Raw genomic sequence first — 19817 nt, 5'->3', positions numbered from 1 at the left:
TTAAGGGTTGGCAAGATAGCTCACCTAAGAGTGTACCTGCCTTGTCATACTTGGCACCCAAGTTCAAACTCTCCCCCCCCTTTGCTTCTCTGATGTCTTTCCCTCTCTCCTTCTGTCTCTTGTGTCTCTGTCTTTTTTTTTCTTTTGGAAAATAGTCAGCCATGGAGCAGTTACTCTGTGATGACAACAAGAACAGAAATTTCTGTTAAAGAAATTCTATGGCATTTTAATTTCACATATTGTAATTATCGGCTCCAAGGTCTATACTTGCCATTTTTCAGATTTTTTTTTAAATTCCTGGTGAAATTTTCCATTTTTACTTATTTCTTTTTTCCTTTATATTAAATATATTTATAAAATTAATTAATTTTTTTTTTTTTTACCAGAGCACAGCTCAGCTCTTGCTTATGCATGAGGGGGGTAGGGTGGGAATTGAACCTGAGATCTCGGAGACTCAAGCATGAGAATCTGTTTGCATAACCATTATGTTATCTTCCCCTAGATTGTCTGTCTGTCTCTCTCTTTCTCCTTTTTTTTTTTTTTTTTTTTTTACTGATCAGCTCTGGCATATGGTAATGGGGGGATTAAACGTGGGATTTCAGAGCCTCAGGCAAGAGAGTCTGTTTGCATAACCATTATGCTACCTACCCCCTATAAAAGTAATTTAAAGAGTTTTCTTACTCCAAAAGACTTTCACAAGTTCTAGCCCACCCTGCCCCAGCCTTTCATATAACCACAAAACTCAGCAAATATTCCATGGGAAAAAAATTAATTGTAATTTACATAATGCTTATGTAGATTTTTATACCCAACCATTTGAATACCCAAAATTCCGTTGGCTCATCAGGTCTCCAGTAGGATTCTCCTACCTGTGCCAAAGCTGAGCCTCAGCAATTCTCAAAATCACTTCCAAAGAGGTGCAGATAAGTGAAGATCATCAACTCACAAAAATAGAACTCCATTCATTTTTGGAATTTAAATTTTTCTTCCTCTCTTTGTTTCCAGTGTCCTTAAAATAACATTTTTCTAATTTACCTAAGTTTACTAGTTATTGAAGTGAAGACATTGTTCTGTAGTAGATCAAAGCATCTTTATTCTTTTTACACAAACTACTCAAAAGCAAACCTCTCAGAATAGTTAGAAATGAAATCATCGGGGGCCAGGAGGTACTGCAGCGGGTTAAGTGCACATGGCGCGAAGTGCAAGAAGAGGCTCAAGGACCCCAGTTCAAGCCACTGGCTCCCCACCTGCAGTGGGGGTGGAGGGATGGGCGTGTTGCTTTGGTCGCCTCGCAAGCAATGAAGGTCTGCAGGTATTCTTTCCCCCTTTCTATCTTCCCCTCCTCTCTCAAGTCCTCTCTGCCCTATCCAACAACAACAGCAGCAGCAACAATAATAACAGCAACAAATACAACAAGGACAACAATGAAAAAAAGATGGCGGCCAGGAGCAGTGGATTCTTAGTGCAGGCACCAAGCCAGAGCAATAACCCTGGAAACCAAAACAAAAGCAAAAACAAACAAACAAACAAACCCCCACAATTCTCCACCCTTTCCACACTTGGAGATATACAGCTGTGAACACAGAGAAAGCGTGCAGCTGTGGTGACTGTTCTCACTTTGTTTTAATTCATGCCTATATAACTTAAATGGGTTTTCATTCTTTCAGGCAATCATACTCTATTCCTCAGTATTTTTATTTCACTCACATATACAACTTTTTCTTTCTTTCTTTCTCTCTTTCTTTCTTTCCTTTCCTTTCCTTTTTTTTTTTTTTTTTGCCTCCAGGTTATATTTGTGGTTCCAAGCTTGTACTAAGAATCCACGACATACAGCGGCCTTTTGTCTTTTCCTTTTTTTCCCCTTCTATCTTATTCTATAGAACAAAGAGCAATGGGGGGCGGGGGAGAGGAAGAAAGGTAGACACTGCAGACCTGTTAGACCTCTTGTTGTGAGGTGCCCCGCCTCCAACCCCCACTCCCACCCCCGCTGGTGAGGAGCTGAGACTCAAACCAGGGTCCTTGCGCAGGTCCCTGCTCAGGTTCTTGGCACATAGCACTATGTGCACTTAACTGAGTGCACCACCCCCCAGCCCCCCCCCAACTTTTTTCTACCTTGTGTCTCCTTCAAATCGCCAGCACCACTGCAATCTCAAATTGCAAATTTGTTAGCTTATGTTCTCTCGCCAGTGAGATATTTAAGCAATGGGAACTTTCACAACCCTCCACCAACAAATCTGTTAATTAACACCATTGCCTACCATATATTCTGTTGTTCCTTCTGTGTTTCTAAGTGTGCTCTGCACTTCACAAATACAATTTTCCCCCCTTTTGTTGCCCTTGTTGTAGCCTTGTTGTGGCTATTATTATTGTTATTGTTTATGTGGTTCGTTGTTGGATAGGACAGAGAGAAATGGAGAGAGGAGGGGAAGACAGAGAGGGGGAGAGAAAGACAGACACCTGCAGACCTGCTTCACCGCCTGTGAAGGGACTCCCCTGCAGGTGGGGAGCCAGGGCTCGAACTAGGATCCTTCCACTGAACCTTGCACTTTGCGCCCACGTGCGCTTAACCTGCTGCACTACCGCCCAGACGCCCTACAAATACAATTTTATTTACTTCCCTGTGAGTTCTCTGAGATGAATGTTCATGATATCTTTTTTTTAGGGAAAAATTTTTATTAGTGAGTTAATAATGATTAACAAGATTGTAAGAGTTGCCACCACCGGAGTTCCATGTCCCATCCTCACCTTTGGATGCTTCCCTATTCTTTATCCCTCTGGGAGTATGGACAAAAATTATTTATGGGGTGCATAAAGTATAAGGTCTGGCTTCTGTAATTGCTTCTCCACTGGACATGGGCATTGGCAGGTGGATCCAAAAACTCCCAGCCTGTTTCTATCTTTCCCTAGTGGGGTAGGGCTCTGGAGAGGTGAGGTTCCAGGACACATTGGTGAGGTCCTCTGCCCAGGGAAGTCAGTATGGCATTATAGTAGCCTCTGTGACTTGGTGGCTGAAAGGCTATAAGATATAAAGAAGGGTGGTCCTGGAGGTGGTGCAGTGGATAAAGCACTGGACTCTCAAACATAAAGTCCCAAGTTCAATCCCTGGCAGTACATAAACCACAGTGATATCTAGTTCTTTCTCTCTCCTCATATCTTTCTCATTAATAAATAAATAAAATTTTTAAAAAAGATATAAAGCAGGACAAATTGTTTAATAAACAGGAACCCAAATGTAGGAACAGAGCAGATGAAATGAGGGGTCTTCAAGTAGGAAAAAACTAGGATGTCTATTTTAGGTATGTTCCAAGGAACCCATGACTTTAATAATTTTTGCCTGAGGCAAACAGCTAACATACAAGTGGACTAAGAATATTGTCTGGAGGGGGCTGGGAGGTGGCACAACTGGTTGAGTGTATATGTTACAATGCACAAGGACCCGGGTTCAAGCTTCTGGTTTCCATCTGCAGGGGGAAGCTTCACAGGTGGTGAAGCAGTCCTGCAGGTGTTTCTCTGTTTCTCTCCCTGTCGAGTTCCCCCTTCTTCTCAATTTCTGGCTGTTTCTATCCAATAAATAAGTAAAGATAATAAAAAATATTTTTATTGGATAGAGATAGCCAGAAATAGAGAGGGTAAGGGAGATATAGAGGGGGAGAGAAGGAGAGACACCTGCAGCACTGCTTCACCACTTGCAAAGCTTTCCCTCTGCAGGTGGGGACCGGGAACTTGAACCCAGGTCCTTGAGCACTGTAACGTGCGCTCAACCAGGTGTGCCACCACCCGGCCCCAATAAAAAGTATTTTTAAAAAATATTGTCTGGGAAGATGCTGGCAAAGTTGAGAAAAGGCCTAGAAATCTTGACTAGGGCAGAGAGTAGTTGCCAAACAGGAGGAAAATGGTTAAACACCATTAATTGTTTACCCCATCCATCTGACCTAGGGCCCATCCCTATTCATATTTAGCACAGGAGCCTGTGTAACTTCTGAGTCCCTATCAGTCTGAACTGGAAATCCAGGATCAAGAGCTCAAAACATTCTAGGTTGTACTCATTGTACTGTTTTGGAAGACTCGGGTTCAAAGTCACATCACTGGAGAAGAACTGTTGCAGCTTTATCTTATCTCTCCCCTTGCTACTCAAAAAGGAAACTCCTGGAACAGATAACATCTCCAACACCTGTGATATTTTAACTTCCAAACCTACCTAGCCAAACATTACATTTAATAAGAGCACTGCTGTATGCACTCCCCATTCTTTCCATGCACTTCACATTTTAACACAGCAGCAGCTGCAGTCATTTTAAAAATGAGATTGGTTCACAGATTACATTGTCATTGCACTTAGTATTTCTCCCTAAGGAAGTATCACTTGTGAAGGATAGGTCTTCCCAAGGTACTAATTAATTCAAGCCTTTCATAAATTCTGTTAAAGTGTCTTGCGGTCTTACAAATGAAGCTTCTGATGGTATTCCTCTTGTTGGTGTGATTGATTTGATTAGCTTTGGGCTCAGCTAGTTTCAACAGTCAGGATAGGAGCTTAGTGGCAGCTGGATCAAAGAATTTAGGATAACTAACTTTCTAAGAGCCAATTCTTATTTTAATCATCCATTTTAACTATTCATTTCTCATCCACTCAGAAAGATTTTGGTTTAATTAAAAGCAGAACCAAATTTTACAAATGTGATCTAGAAACAGGGACTTATTTTAAGGCATATTGTTAGTGGTGATTATTGAGAATCCTCTCATAGAAGAAGTTTGAGAGCCTATAATTTTTTTTTTTTAATAATGGGATCAAATACTAGTGTCTTTGTCCAGTACAGAAGTCTAACTTACAGTAAATTTTCTGATGGAAAGACCTTAGTGAAAGAGTGGAAGACTAACACTGCGTCACTAGAACTTCTGGTAGCATTTTTCCCATTAAAACATAATGATGCCAAACAAAGAGGAAATGATATGGGTGAACCACAGCACCCCCATTTCCCATTTATGCCAGGAGGAAAGCACAATGAGCTCTTTCTTGCCGAAGTTTTCCCCTGCCTACTCTTGCCCCTCCACCCACATTTTGAAAGAACCATATGTATTTCCTATAAGTCGCCCATTGCACTGACCCTATCAAAATGTTACTCCTTTACCACTTTGATTTCACCATTTCAAGGTTTTGGACTTCAAAATGGACAATAATCTACTTTATTCTCCGATGGTAGCAGGTGACTACAGACAATTTGGCTCTTTTCCCTTTATCATTTTCATAGTGATTGGGTTGGTCTATTCCTGTTTCTGTTATAAGGCCTACACTCATCAAACAAAATAACTTAAGTCCTTGGCAAGCATTTTAAAATTACTGGATAACAATAAGTAAAAGAGACATAATTGTTTCAATAACTTCCATGGCTTCCAGGTTATCATGTTACCTTTCTCCTCTACAAACAATCCAAGGGGAAATGAAATTTATGATAATTTTCAATAATTAGACTCATTAACAACTTTATAACTTAAGGGGGAAAAACCACATCACTCACATCATTTGTGAAGCAACTGTAGTTAAGTGAACTCATAATTACCCACCAATTATTTCAATCATCCTCAAAGATTTAAGTTCAGTGCACTATTTCCTGACAGACACATAGTAAAATTCTGCTTACACTAGATTAACCACTCCATCTTAATATCCTTTGCTCTTTTTCTTCTTCATATTCTCAGAACATTCCCTAAGGTAACTTTCTGCAGCAACCAGGGTGGTCTTCTTATGGTTCTACCCAGATGCCTTGTTACCCTGTCTTACCCCCTAAGTATACTCCATTCCCTTGAGTTCTTTTTTCCATGTCTGAACTCCAGAAAGTCTGATCCGTTTTTAAGGGAGCCTTTTCTGACAATGTCATTTCTGTCTGTCGTATCCTAGGTTTTATTTATAACACAGAACACTTGTGTCTTTTTTTTTTTCTCTTATTATCTTTACAATAAGTGTCAGCTTCTCCACAAACATTTAATTATAATTGATGGTTGAAGCTAGAAACTGTATCTTTTACTTCTCTGACACCCTTTACATATTTTCATAAGAAATGTTTCTATTGCTGCTCCATATCCCCAGAGAGAGAACAGTGTTCAGGGAAGATAACCAGAGGACTCAGAATTCCAATTCCATCAAGGCCCCAAGACCCAGAAAGAGAAGAGGAAAAAAGGAAGGACATTCAGAAGCAGTGATAGGTGTAGGTGTGACTTGGCAAGAAATAGATAGCAAGACCCCCCAAAAGGGGGGGGGGCAGAATATATATATATATAATATGTATATTATATATATATATATATATGGAGAGAGAGAGAGAGAGAGAGAGAGAGTTATAGAAATAATAGTCTGTGACTTTGGGAGAACTACTGCAGTTTCCAATGGAGGGAATGGGGCCAGAAAGCTCTGGTGGTAGAAACGGTGTGGAATTTTGCTCGTTATCTCCTAATTTTGTAAATCAGTATTAAATCACTAAAAGTGGTTCTAGAAGAAACAAGCACACAAACAGATGAATACATGGAAAAAAGGAAATTTAGGCTCAAATGATCTCATTTGTGGTTTTCCTTTACTTCACAGAGAAAATTAATCCGACTTGATCCCCTCATGCCTTGGTTCTTATAATTTTGAAATAAGGGACATAAATTGAATGTTAATTAAATTGCCCAGAGACTTCAATTTTACACATGAGGAACTTGAGACTGAAATGTAAAGTGGATTACTAGGTATTGCATATGCGGCTTGTGGGAAAATTAAAAATAGAACTTAGATTCCTGAATCCTGTTCTGTGCTCTTGCAAAAGACAATGTTTTTTTGGGCTCCATGGCTGACAACAATGTCTCAACAATTAGGATATTTCAAAAAAGAGAGAAACTTTGGGCCAGGCGGTGGCTCACCTGGTTAAACATTCACATTACAGTGCACAAGAATCTGGATTCAAGCCCCTGGTTGCTACCTGCAAAGGGAAAGCTTTACAAGTGCTGGAACAGGGCTAACGGTGTCTCTCTGTCTCTCTCCCTCTCTATCTCCCCCTTCCCTCTCAGCTTTTCTCTGTGTATATCCAATAATAACTAAATAAATATATTTTTTTAAAAAAAGAGAAACTTAAGTGCACAGGTAAGTTCATATTGCACTTATCAATAGCATGTTTAAACCATTTTCTTGAAATAACAGGAAGTATACTTATGTATAGATTTATTTATGCATATTACCATATTAGTCCTAGGATAATTAATTTGTTTATTTTATTAGTTATTTACTATTGGCTTACAAATTTATAAGGTAACTGGGGTATAATTCCACACCATTCCCACTACCCGAATTCTGTGTCCCCATCCCTTCCTTTGGACACTGCAGTGGTTCTCCCAAGGTCATAGATATGGGTTGACTATTACTTCTATGACTATCTATCTATATTTATATAAATTTGCCCATTTTTTTCTGTGGTCCTGCCTTCACTTCCTTTCTGTGTCACACCTACACCTATTGCTAAACCCAAATGATCTTTCTTTCTTTCTTTCTTTCTTTCTTTCTTTCTTTCTTTCTTTCTTTCTTTCTTCTATCTCCAAGTATTGATGGAATTCAAGTGTTTAGAGCCCTCTGGTCATCTTCCCGTAGCATTTCTTCCCCTCCGGGAGTATGATCCAAAGTTCTTTATGGGGTGAAGAAGGTGAGAGTTCTGGCTTCTGTAATTGCTTCTCCAGTGGACATGGGCATTGGCAAGTTGACCTATAACCCAGCCTGTTTCTGTCTTTCCCTAATGGGCTAGGGCTATGTATATGTGAGGTTCTAGAACATATTGGTGAGGTCATCTTCCAAGAGAAGTCAGCATGGAATCATGGTAGTATCTGCAACTTGGTGGCTGAAATGGTACTAAGATATAAAGTAGGACAAATTGTTTAATAAACAGGAACCCAAAAGTAGAAATAGCCCAGATGAAATCAGGGGCCCTGGGGTGGAAAGAAGTGAGGAAGTCTCTTTTAAGTATGTTCTGAGGGGCCCATAACTTTAGTAATTTTTGCCTAAGTTTGATAACTAACATGCAAGTGGACTAAACCTATTCTCTGGGAAGATGTAGTCAGACTTGAGAATAGGGCTAGAAAGCTGGATTAGGCCAGAAAGTAGCTCCCAAATATGAGGAACGTATTACAATGAACTGTTTACCCATCGATCTGCCCCAGGTCCCATACCTATTCATATTTAGCACAGGAGCCTGTGTAACCTCTGAGTCCCTGTCAGTCTGAGCTCACATTTTGTGGTAACAGCTAGGAACATTCTAGGCTGCACTCAGAACCCGTCTTCCTCAAGTGGCATAGTACGCCTTTCTTTGGGGAGTGGGAAAGTCCCTGCCATTGACAGTTTATAGTGAAGGCAGGGTCCTGGAGAGGTTCACAAGAGTTTCTGATGACATTCCTGATGGAAGTGACCAGGATGGTAGAGAGAGGATCTACTAGAGGTCTAGGCCCATCGTGGGAGCATTTAATTTTATATAAATATATTTGGTAGAACAGCATAAAATAGCATGTTAAATAAGCTGATAAAGGTTAAGGAGATTAGGGACTGGGTGGTGGTGGACCTGGTATACCACACACATGGACCTGGGTTCAAACCTCTGGTCCCTACCTTCAGGGCAGATGTCTCATGAGTGATGAAGCAGTGCTACAGGTCACTCTTTCACAGTCTCTCCCTCTCTGTCTCCCTCTGTCTCTCACAATGTATATAAAAAAAAAAAGGCCACCAGGAATGGTGGAGTCATTCAGGTACCAAGCCTCACTTATAGCCCTGGTGGCAAAATAATATATAAAAAATAAAAAGTGAAAAGAAAAAGAAGGATCAGAAGGTTAAAGCAAAATGAAACAGAAGCATCAGAAATGAGATTAGAGTGTAAAAGTCCTATTAAGAGTTCTTTTATTTTTCTAGACTTAGTAAGTTTAGTTGTCTCTAAGCTTTCTATCTACCCAAGAATGGAAATGGTGTCACTCACACAATTGGTCAGTATCTATAGAATAAAATCAGATTATTTGTACACATGAAATACATTCATCCCTTATAGTAAGACTATCTCTTTAATATTTTTTCTATGAGTCCCTACAACAATTAGTAGAGACTGAATTATGATGTAGAAATAGCATCAACAAATACTTAGGGGATTATGCTAACAGATATCTTTTATTGTCTGTGGGTCATATATACATATACATATACATATACATATACATATACATATACATATACATATACATATACATATACATATACATATACATATACATATTTGTTGGAAAAGTCATGACTTTTTTTCCTGTTTTTCCATGCAAAAAATAATGCATCATGACTTTCTGCTAATGCAATACTATGTGTATACATATGTTCAAATTTATACTATGTAATAACTCAGACATTCAAGTCAAAGATGACTTCATCTTACTCATCATAATCATTACAGAAGATAAATAGTGTATGAACTATGTACATTGGCTCTTGAAACTTCTAAAAATATAGTTTTATTCAAAACAGAAAGAAACTCTCTGGAGAAATTATGCAATGTAATGTGCTATGTTGGCATACTAAATACAGCCAGAGTTGAGTTTATAACAATGCACTATTTTTCAAAGGGTAGAAATGTAAAATGGGTCTATTGGTGGCCTGAAAAATTCAGTTTCTACATATACAAACTATTGTATTTACTGTTGGATGTAAAACATTAATCCCCCAATAAAGAAATTTTAAAAAATTCAGTTTCTCATACATAGTCATTTGCTGGCCTGTCTTAGTTCAAGAATATATCTAACATAAAAGTCTCTATACTTGCTTAACTAAAGCTTTACTTCAGGAACCCAAGGGTGCATTCAGCTGACAGTGGTTTATAGTAATGATCAAGTGGCAGTGAGATCCATTCTCTTAGTGAATAAGAAAGGAAAATACCCATTCCAAATTGTGAATGGAATTATCAGGAGGAACCTGCAGAGAGACAAGAGAGACAGAGATAGAAATAGAGATAGATAGAGAGAGAGAGAGAGAAAGAGGGAGAGAGAGAAAGGTTAAACTCTTTTAGAAAATCTATAAAGTTCTAAGAAAAAAAAACATCATTATTGGCCAGGCAGAATAATTCAACTTGGATCGGGCATTGCCTTGCCGAGTACACAACAGTAGGTTCAATTCCAGGCTCCATAACTCTTTGTCACTATCAGGCCACCCCATCAGCTGGGGCCCTAGTTGAGGAGTCCTGAGATTCCCAAACAGACACGATGGGCCTAGACCTCGAATAAATCCCTCTCTCCATTGTTACCAGTCATCTCTATCAGGAACAGCGCAATAGACCCCTTTGTGAGCCCCCATAGGACCTTGCCCTCAATGTGCATCAACAACAATAGAGAATGTTCCTTCTTGCGAAGGGAGGCTGGACAACATACTCTATCTTCCACCTGAGGAAGATGGGTCCTGAAATCGGGGCAGCTTGGAATGTTCCTACTCATGACCACAGAATGTGAGCTCAGATCTACAGGGATGCAGAGGTCACACAGGCTCCTAAGCTGAATATGGGCTCCAGGTCAGATCAAATCAATGGGGTTTATAGTCAACAATATTTATACACCTTTCCCATATTTGGGAGTTACTCTCTTCCCTGATGCAGCTTTCTGATCCTTTTTCCAGCCATGACATCATTTCCCCAGACAATAACTTGGATCAGATTTCAGGCTCAGGGTAAAAACAAACAAACAAACAAACAAAAACCCTAGTATAGTCATGGGCCCTTTGGAATATAACTAAAATATGCCTACTAGCTATCTAAAAAATTGAGACCCCCAAATCTTCATCTTCACTATTCCAGCCTTTAGGTTCATGATTAGTCAACAGTTTGTTTGGCTTTATATGTTAACTCTTCTTTCAGCCACCAGGTTCCAAATGCTACCATGATGCCAACCGGCCTTCCCTGGACAGACAACCACACCAAAGTGTCCTGAAGCCCTGCTTCCCCAGAGCCCCACCCCACTATGGAAAGAGAGACAGGCTGAGAGTATGGATCGACCTGCCAAAACCCATGTTCAGTGGGGAAGCAATTACAGAAGCCAGACCTCCCACCTTTTGTACCCCATAATGACCCTGGGTCCATACTCTCAGAGGTATCAATAAGGAATAGGAAAGTCATCATGAGAGGGGATGGGATAAGGAGTTCTAGTGGTGACAATTGTGTGAAGTTGTACCCCTCTTACCCTATGGTTTTTGTCAGTGTTTTCTTTTTATAAATAAAAAAATTTTAAATGATAGTTTAGAACAGGGGTAGATAGCATAATGGTCATGCAAAGAGGCTGCAAATTCCCTGCACCACCATCAACTGGAGCTGAGCAGTGCTCTGGTAAAAAAAAGAAAAAGGAAAAAATTTAAAAAAGGAAAAAATCTCAATAAATGATAGTTTAGATGTACTTTAATTTTTTAATCTATAATCTGCAGGAAAATGTGACTTTGCTCACAGAGAGATGAAGGTAACATAAGATAATGTAAGTAAGTGAACTGTATAAATTCTAAGCTCTATTAAGTAGAATGCATTAGAATATTCATTTCCTCTACAAGGGCAAGCACTAAAAATATCCCAACTTTGTTTCATTCACCTTTGCTTCTATTTTAAATTTTTTTATTAGTGATTTGATAATGATTAAAAATATAGTAAGATAACAAGGGTATAATTACATACATTTCCCACCACCAGAGTTCCATATCCCATCCCCTCCATTGGAAGCTTCCCTATTCTTTATCCCTCGGGGAGTATGGACCAGAATTCTTTCTGGGGTGCAGAAGATGGAAAGCCTGGCTTTTGTAATTGCTTCTCCACTTGACATGGATGTTGGCAAGCCAATCCATACCCCAAGCCCATTTCTGTTTTTCCCTAGTGGGGCAGGACTCTGGAGAGGTGAGGTTCCAGGACACATTGGTGAAGTCATCTGCCAAAGGGAATCAGGATGGTAGCATGGTAGCATCTGTAACTTGGTGGCTAAAAGGCTGTAAAATATAAAGCAGGACAAGTTGTTTAATAAATGGAAACCCAAAAGTAGGAACAGGATGGATGAAACTAGAGGTCCTCCTGTGGGAAGAAGCTAGGAAGTCTATTATAGCTATGTTTCATGTGTCCCATGACTTTACTAATTTTTGCCTTAGCCTGATAGCTAACATGTGGGTAGACAAAAAGTATAGTCTGGTAAGATGGTGTCAGAGTTGAGAATAAGCCTAGAAAGCTGGATTAGGGCAGAAAGTAGCTGACAAACATGAGGAAAATGAATAAACATCATTAACTGTTTTACCCCATTGAATTGACCCAGAGCCCGTATCTGTTCATATTTAGCACAAGAACCTGTGTAACCTCTGAGTCCCTGTCATTCTGAGCTCATAGTCCATGGCCACAGCTAGCTTCTTTCCATATTTGGGGTGTAGTGTGAGGGCAAAAGGGAGAGAAGATTTAATGTGTGCTCTTGCATGTGTGAAGAAAAGAGCAGCATAACTGAAGTTTTTTTTTTTTTTCCTACTTTAGCTATTGACTTCGATATGACAAAGATTTTAAGTGACCCAAGATTTTATAACAAGTCTGCATCCAAGAGTGATCCAAGATTACCAGCAAAGGTCTGGAGTATAGTAATTTTAAGAACTGTTCTCTATTTTTCAATAAAATTAGTTGATTGACTTCACATAGGCAATGATGACTAATACGCTTTTGATACGTTTCAAAAAGTGCAGTGATTAAAAGAAGATAATATTAATATTTTAAAAAATACTAATTTTCTGAAAATGTCCTTGACTCTAATGTAAAGAAAACAATGTTTATCTTTACTTCACATTTCCACCATTGCTTGTCCTTGAGTCGGCATATTAATGTGACCTGATATCAAGACACTAGACAAAGTTCCAGGTACAGCATCATGTAAATATCAGTTATGGTTGTACTCTCTCTACCCCAAAAGTCAAGATTTGGTATTAACTGTTCATATGCAAACATTATAACTCTTAAATCATTTTTAACTTAACCTAAAGAAATTCTTTTTTTTTTCTTGAAGAAATAATGTTTTACAAGACTGTAGTTGTCTCAGGAGTAAAATTTCACATCTACCCAAAATATGTGTTAGCACCACACCACCTGCCACCAGGGACCATTTCTCTCCATCACAGGCTGTTAGGTCCCCTAGCCTCTCCAGCTCCCTCCCACATCCTCCTTAGTTACTCTTTTTTTTCCCTTTTATATTAGTGATTTAATATTGATTTACAAAATCATGAAATAACGGGGGTATCATTTTGCAGCGCTCCCACCACCAGAGTTCTATGACCCATTCCCTCCACTGGAAACTGCAGTTATATATATATATATATATATATATATATATAATTTTATTTATTTATTTTCCCTTTTGTTTCCCTTGTTGTCTTTTTGTGGTTGTTGTAGTTATTATTGTTGTTATTAATGTCATTGTTGTTAGATAGGACAGAGAGAACTGGAGAGAGGAGGGGAAGACAGAGAGGGGGAGAGAAAGATAGATACCTGCAGACCTGCTTCACCGCCGGTGAAGGGACTCCCCTGCAGGTGGGGAGCAGGGGGCTCGAGCCAGGATCCTTACACCAGTCCCTGTGCTTTGTGCCACTTGCACTTAACCTGCTGCGCTACCGCCTGATTCCCCCCCCCCTTTTTTTTTTAACCAGAGCACTGATCAGCTCTAGTTGATGGTGGTGTGGGGGATTGAACCTGGGGCTTTGGATCCTCAGGCGAGAAAGTTTCTTTGCATAACCATTATGCTATCTATCTGCCTCAAAGATAGACGCCTTCAGACTCGTTTCCTGTTTCACTGCTCATGAAGTGTTCCCCTTGCAGGCAGAAAGCAGGGCCTTAAACCTGGGTCCTTGTGCATGTTGATATGTGAGCTTAACTGGGTGTACTGCCACCCAGCCCCCCACGTTTTATCATCCAATATAGTCATAATTCTTTTAAGCTTTTTGACTTCTACATATTTGTTTTTTTTAAGTCACATTTTAATTCAAGTTGTTTCTGGAATAGTATGCAGGGGGGTAGAGTCAGTGAGACAGCAGTATACTGTGCTACCAAAGACACACCTGAAATTTGCTTTGCATCTTTAAAAAGTGTCATCTGAGAAACACTGTTTAGCTGACTACAAGTCCACCTGTCCATGTTTTTTAAGCTTGTGAAGAAAATATAGAAGAGGCCAGGTGGTGGCACACCTGGTTGAGTGCACAAGGGTCCAAGTTCAAGCCCCCACTCCTCTCCTGCAGTAGTGCAGTAAAGCAGGTTTGAAGGTATCTATCTTTCTCTCCCCTTCTTTATCTCCTCCCTCTCTTCTCAATTTCTCTCTGTCCTATCAAATAAAATAGAAAGGGGGTGGGGGGAGTGGCTGCTGAGAGCAGTGGATTGGTAGAGCGGACACCAAGCCCCAATGATAATGCTGGTGTAATTTAAAAGCAGAGAGATAAAAGAATGCACAGGCACAGATTAGCACTTAATGAATGCCAGGTTCATAATGTATATTACGTTTCCTTGATTTTTAAAGCTAGCCATCTTGTCACTTTCCACGAGTGTGCTATTGCTCCCTATCCCGAGTTGACTTCCAGAGATCGCCAGTTTATAGCTTAAGTATTTAGAAATCGTTCTTTGCAGTAGTACTACGAGTGTTGGAAAAGATTCAAAATAAGCCTAGATTATTACAAACCAGGAGGTGACATTTATTGCTATTGTTGTCATCAATATCATTTTTAGATAGAGACAGAAAGGCAGAGAGACAGTGGAAGAGACCATAGCACTGACACTTCCTTCAGTGTGCGGGGGGGGGGGGGGGGGGGGTTGGGCTTGAACCTGAGTCACACACAGGTGCAAGCCCAATATCTCACTGGCAAAGCAGTGAGATATTTCAAGTGAGATATCCAAGTAAGATATTTCACTGGCCCAGTACTGATTTTTGTAAGGTGATTTTATGTAGGCATAATTTAAAAGTTAAAATAACTATCAGACTTCTAGTGCTAGAGACATGGCAGAATAATCACCAGCAAACTACATGTCCTCAATAAAATAATGCAGAAGCCAACCAGTGTGCCTCTAGGTCTGTCTGAAAGATACACTTATTCTTCAAGAGGCAAATAAAAGCAATAGGCAGAAGCTGAGGAAGGAGGAGCAAGTGGACATATTGACACTTAAACTGTGATGCTCACCAGCCATCACTATTGCTAACAGGCCAGACCCAACAGGCAAAGAAGAGAGTCTTGTGGCTATCAAGACCTGACTTCAGACAACTCCCTCAGGGAGTCACGGTGCCCAGCTGCCCACAAAGACTCAATTCTGTGACAGAAAGTGTCAGCAAACGGGTAATTGAGCCCAGTAGAACCAATTGGTCAATTCCCCCCTTTCCCTAACAGAGAAAGGTAAGTCTAGTCAGAAGTGAGTGGTTGCTGGAGTATGTAGGTGGGGAAATGGAGACTGTCCTGGTAAACACACAGAGGGGAAAACTGCGCTCGGGGTTTGGAAAAGCTGTCATACAGCATGGAACCCTCCTGCTCACAGTGCTCATCCATGAGAGTCTGAGAAACTAGCCTGATCTTAGGAGGTAGACTGTTATTATGGGGAAAGAACAAAGACCCAGCATTAAAATTGCTTAAGCATGGTTTTAAACCATCTAAAACGATTTGGGGAGTATTTAAAAAGTGAACTCTATGTGTTAACAGTACAAAGTTGTTGAATCCCAAAACGAATATAGTCTTGCTCTATTTAAATAGACATATAGGATCTACACTTTGACAGACAATAATGAATTTGCTTTGGAGCCTTTCACTGTAAAAGAGCTTGCAAACAGAAGTGTTCAGAACACACAGTGATCACATTGATGAAGGACTCTGAAAGGATATTGTTGACCCGGAGCCAAAATACCTGAATACTTGAAGATTTTTCTTTTCTTTCTGTTACCTTTATTTACTGGATAGAAATCAAGAGAGAAGGAAGAAAGAGAAAGTGACACCTGCAGCACTGCTTCATCACTCACAAAGCTTTCCCTTTGCAAATGGGGATAGGGGAGCTTGAACTCAGGTCCTTGCACACTGTAACATGTGCGCTCAACCATGTGCGCCACAGCCCGGCCCCCCTACGCCACCATCTGGGTCCCCAAGAGTTTTCTACTAGAAAAGATCTGGCAGCTCTAAAAATTGTTGTTCAAATATGCAGAGAGCCCTGGTAGGAAAGCCAGGATTAAATTTTCTGTATGACTGTATGTATTTTACCAACATGAGCTAAAACATTTAACTTTTACCAGTAGTTCAAAAGTGTAGAGACAAACTGCTGTTCAACACATGCCGGTTTTCTAAGCACCGGACTTATCCAAAGGCTGAATAGGAGCCATGTGAAACTTGATAGAATCTAAAGCTGAGCTTTCTGGTCACAATCAGCTATTATCCTTTAGAAATTTAACAAAAAATAAGGCACTGAATCCATCCTTTAATTTTTGTTTTTTAATTCATCCCTTGTCACCTTCTCAAAGTCTGTAGGACTGCTTAGTTCTTTTTTTTTCTCCCCCTCCAGGGTTATCACTGGGGCTCGGTGCCTGCACTACGAATGCACTATGAATCCACTGTTCCTGCAGCTATTTTTTTGATTTTTTTTTTTTGATAGGACAGAGAGAAGTTGAGAGGGGAGTGGAAGATAGAGAGGGGAAGAGAAAGATGCCTGCAGACCTGCTTCACTGCCTGTGAAGTAACCCCCTGCAGGTCGGGGACCAAGGGATTCAAACCGGGATCCTTATGCGGGTCCTTGCGCTTTGTACTATGTGCGCTTAACCCGGTGAGCTACTGCCTGTCCCCCCCCACCCCAATTGCTTAGTTCTTTAAATTTAGTACTCAGCTGACTTCTGGCCATAGCAGTCTTGTTTCCTAGAATCATTAGGCTCTTGAACAATTTCTGCCATACTTTATGGGGTGAATAAAAGCAAAGGGGCTTCTGTTAATTGTTTTGGCTACTTAAAATGACCAAAGATCTGCATGCCTCTAGCAAGAGGCTGTTGGCAACTTTGAGCCTTCTGTGTTACAGTATCCAAGAAAATGTTTAATGTACCATAAAACACTGGATTTGGATTTGGTTCCTACGTCTGATCTTCCCTACTTAAAATATGTTTTAAAAATCAGAGATCCCTACAAAGGAATAAGGAGTTATGAACTGTGGTTTACTTAATTTAAAAAGGAATGATGCAGGGTAGGGGTAGATAGCATGATGGTTATGCAAAGAGACTCGCATGCCTGAGGCTCCAAAGTCAATCCCCTACACTCAACCATAAGCCAGAGTTGGTCAGTGCAATCGAAGAAAGACAGGAAGAAAGCAAGAGAGAAAGGAAGAAAGAGAGAGGGGAAAAAAAGAAAGAGAAAGAAAGCAAGGAAGGAAGAATAATGTAGACAATTTTTAGAAATGCCTGTTTTCTAGGACTTTAATAAAACGTCACTTCTATCTTGACAAACACAACTCAGAACAATGATCATAAAACATCTCTCTGGACAGGCAAGGTTTCCTTTTAATTCTAGTGGCTGTGAATTGTACATATCTGTGTGCACAGATATACCCCTGAAGTAATCTAACTTTGTAAATCAATATTAATTATAATGGGATGAATACCAAGATAGACACCTGCAGACCTGCTTCACCTCTTGTGAAGCGACTCCCCTGCAGGTGGGGAGCCGGGGTTCGAACCGGGATCCTTATGCCGGTCCTTGTGCTTTGTGCCACCTGCGCTTAACCCGCTGCGCTACGGCCCGACTCCCCAGAGTTTCTGATAAGTCAAAAGACTAGAAAACACTAGCTGACATACTCAGACGTTAGTGAATTCTTTAAGATGACACTTTGCAGAATTTGTTTCTTTTTACATGCCAGATATTAATTATACTCATAATTCAGTTACATGTTTACAGTTCTTTAAAAACACATGAAAGTGATGATGGACTTGATTTTCTTTCTTCCCCTACAGTCCCACTATGTTGCCGCTGGTCCAGAGTTTAACCGTGTGCTCTTCAATTTTGGAGGTAAAAGTCCTCTGATTTTATATTACCTTAAGATACATGAGCTGACTGGCATTTCTAAGGCTCCTAAACAAATCAAGATTAAATTCACTGAAATATGCCGAGAACCATATCCTTTTTGAAATTTTGCTTTATATTCAAAATGTTGTGCTTGTGGAATAGGGTTGGGAAGTAGTGCACCTAGTTGAGTGCACACTTAACCATGTGCAGGGACCTGGGTTCAAGCCTCTGACACCACATGGCAATACCATGTACACGGGTAAGCTTCACAAGTGGTGGAATTGTGCTGTGTTCTCCCTTTTCTGTCTTTCACTCTCTGTAGCTGTGATTAAAGAAAACAGAAGTCTGCTAAAAGCAGAGGAATCACAGACATGAAATCTTGGCAGGTAGGCAAACAGGTGGGGAAAAAAGGAAGGGGGGGGAAGAAGGAAGGAAGGAAGGAAGGAAGGAGAGAAAGAAGGAAGGAAAGAAGGAAGGAAGGAAAGAAGGAAGGGAGGGATCACATTGCCAACCATGCTTTTATTTAGCATTTTAATTTTGAGTTGTTTTCTTTTCAGTATTCTTAACTTAAGTACTTTTTCTTTAAAAATCTAGGACTGTGATTTTTCATATAAAGTATAAAACTAACATAAAACCTAGGAAATCCACTATAAGGTATATTTAGCTATTCAATTAAAAACTATCATTTTACTGTTCAATTTCAAGCTTCTGTCAGAACTGTGGGTTATGAGCTTCTAGACTTCTCTAGAGAAGAGTTGGAAATTTATGAGAAAGTGTAATGTGTAGAACCCACAATAAATGAGACTGGAGATCTTTTGGTTTCAGCAGGGGTGGGAGACACAGAGTTCTGTCCCATTAAACTCTTTATCTTGTCTGCATGACTCATATTGACTGAGAACTCACTGAGGACAAGTGACCGCTCAATGGTGCATGGTATCATAGTCTCCAAACTGGAAAGTGCACAGCTTTGAGCAAAGTAATGGTGGGGGAGAGGGGAATGTCAGGATTCTTACGTCTATTTCTATCTTTAATGTTTTTAAGTTGCACTTGACTGTAATACCATATTAATAAATAAATCTCTTACTCAATCTGTTTTACCTCATTGAAGGATAATGGCATCTTTGCTTTTCTAGTTCTCTGAGCATCATTATTTCGATTTCTTTGGGTTTTTAAGCAGATTTTTATCATCTAGCATTAAACTAATACATACAGTGAACCAATGGTTTTAAAATAATGTCTGGGGGACAAGTGGTAGTGAACCCTTTAGAGCACACTCATTACAGTATACAAGGCCCTGGGTTCAAGCCCGTGGTCCCCACCTGCAGGGAGAAATCATCACAAGCAATGTTACATGTGTCTCTTTCTCTCTATCTCCCCCTTGCCTCTTAATTTCTCTTTGTCTCTATTCAATAAATTAATTAAATACATTTATAAAATATTTATTTATTCCCTTTTGTTGCCCTTGTTTTTTTTTTATTGTTGTTGTTATTGATGTCATCATTTTGGGATAGGACAGAGAGAAATGGAGAGAGGAGGGGAAGACAAAGAAGGGGAGAGAAAGATAGACACCTGCAGACCTGCTTCACCACCTGTGAAGCGACTCCCTTGCAGGTGGGGAGCCAGGGACTCGAACCGGGATCCTTAAACGGGTCCTTGTGCTTTGTGCCACCTGCGCTTAACCTGCTGGGCTATTGCCCGACTCCCAATTAAATACATTAAAAAAAAATATCTGGAAAAGATGTGCCCCATCACCCAGTCTCATGGTAGGGTAGGAGTGTTTAAGCACAAA

At 40.1% G+C, this 19817-nt stretch overlaps 1 protein-coding gene across 4 annotated transcripts in view; it reads left to right on the top strand.

Moving 5' to 3' along the window:
- FAM227B (family with sequence similarity 227 member B) overlaps positions 1-19817 on the top strand; it is a 182315-nt gene that overhangs the window by 128762 nt on the left and 33736 nt on the right. For 3 of the 4 annotated variants that reach the window (XM_060174636.1, XM_060174635.1, XM_060174634.1), the window contains 2 exons: positions 12519-12607; positions 17977-18137. In XM_060174636.1, the coding sequence (XP_060030619.1) occupies positions 12519-12607; positions 17977-18137 (250 nt within the window). Of the gene's footprint in view, positions 1-12518; positions 12608-17976; positions 18138-19817 lie in introns of those variants that run through there. The other variant, XM_060174637.1, reaches the window with a different exon arrangement.

This window comes from Erinaceus europaeus, chromosome 16 (assembly GCF_950295315.1).
Source record: "Erinaceus europaeus chromosome 16, mEriEur2.1, whole genome shotgun sequence".
Taxonomy (NCBI): domain Eukaryota; kingdom Metazoa; phylum Chordata; class Mammalia; order Eulipotyphla; family Erinaceidae; genus Erinaceus; species Erinaceus europaeus.
The sequence above is the reverse complement of the archived record's forward strand: the minus strand, read 5'-3'. Positions and strand labels throughout refer to the sequence as shown.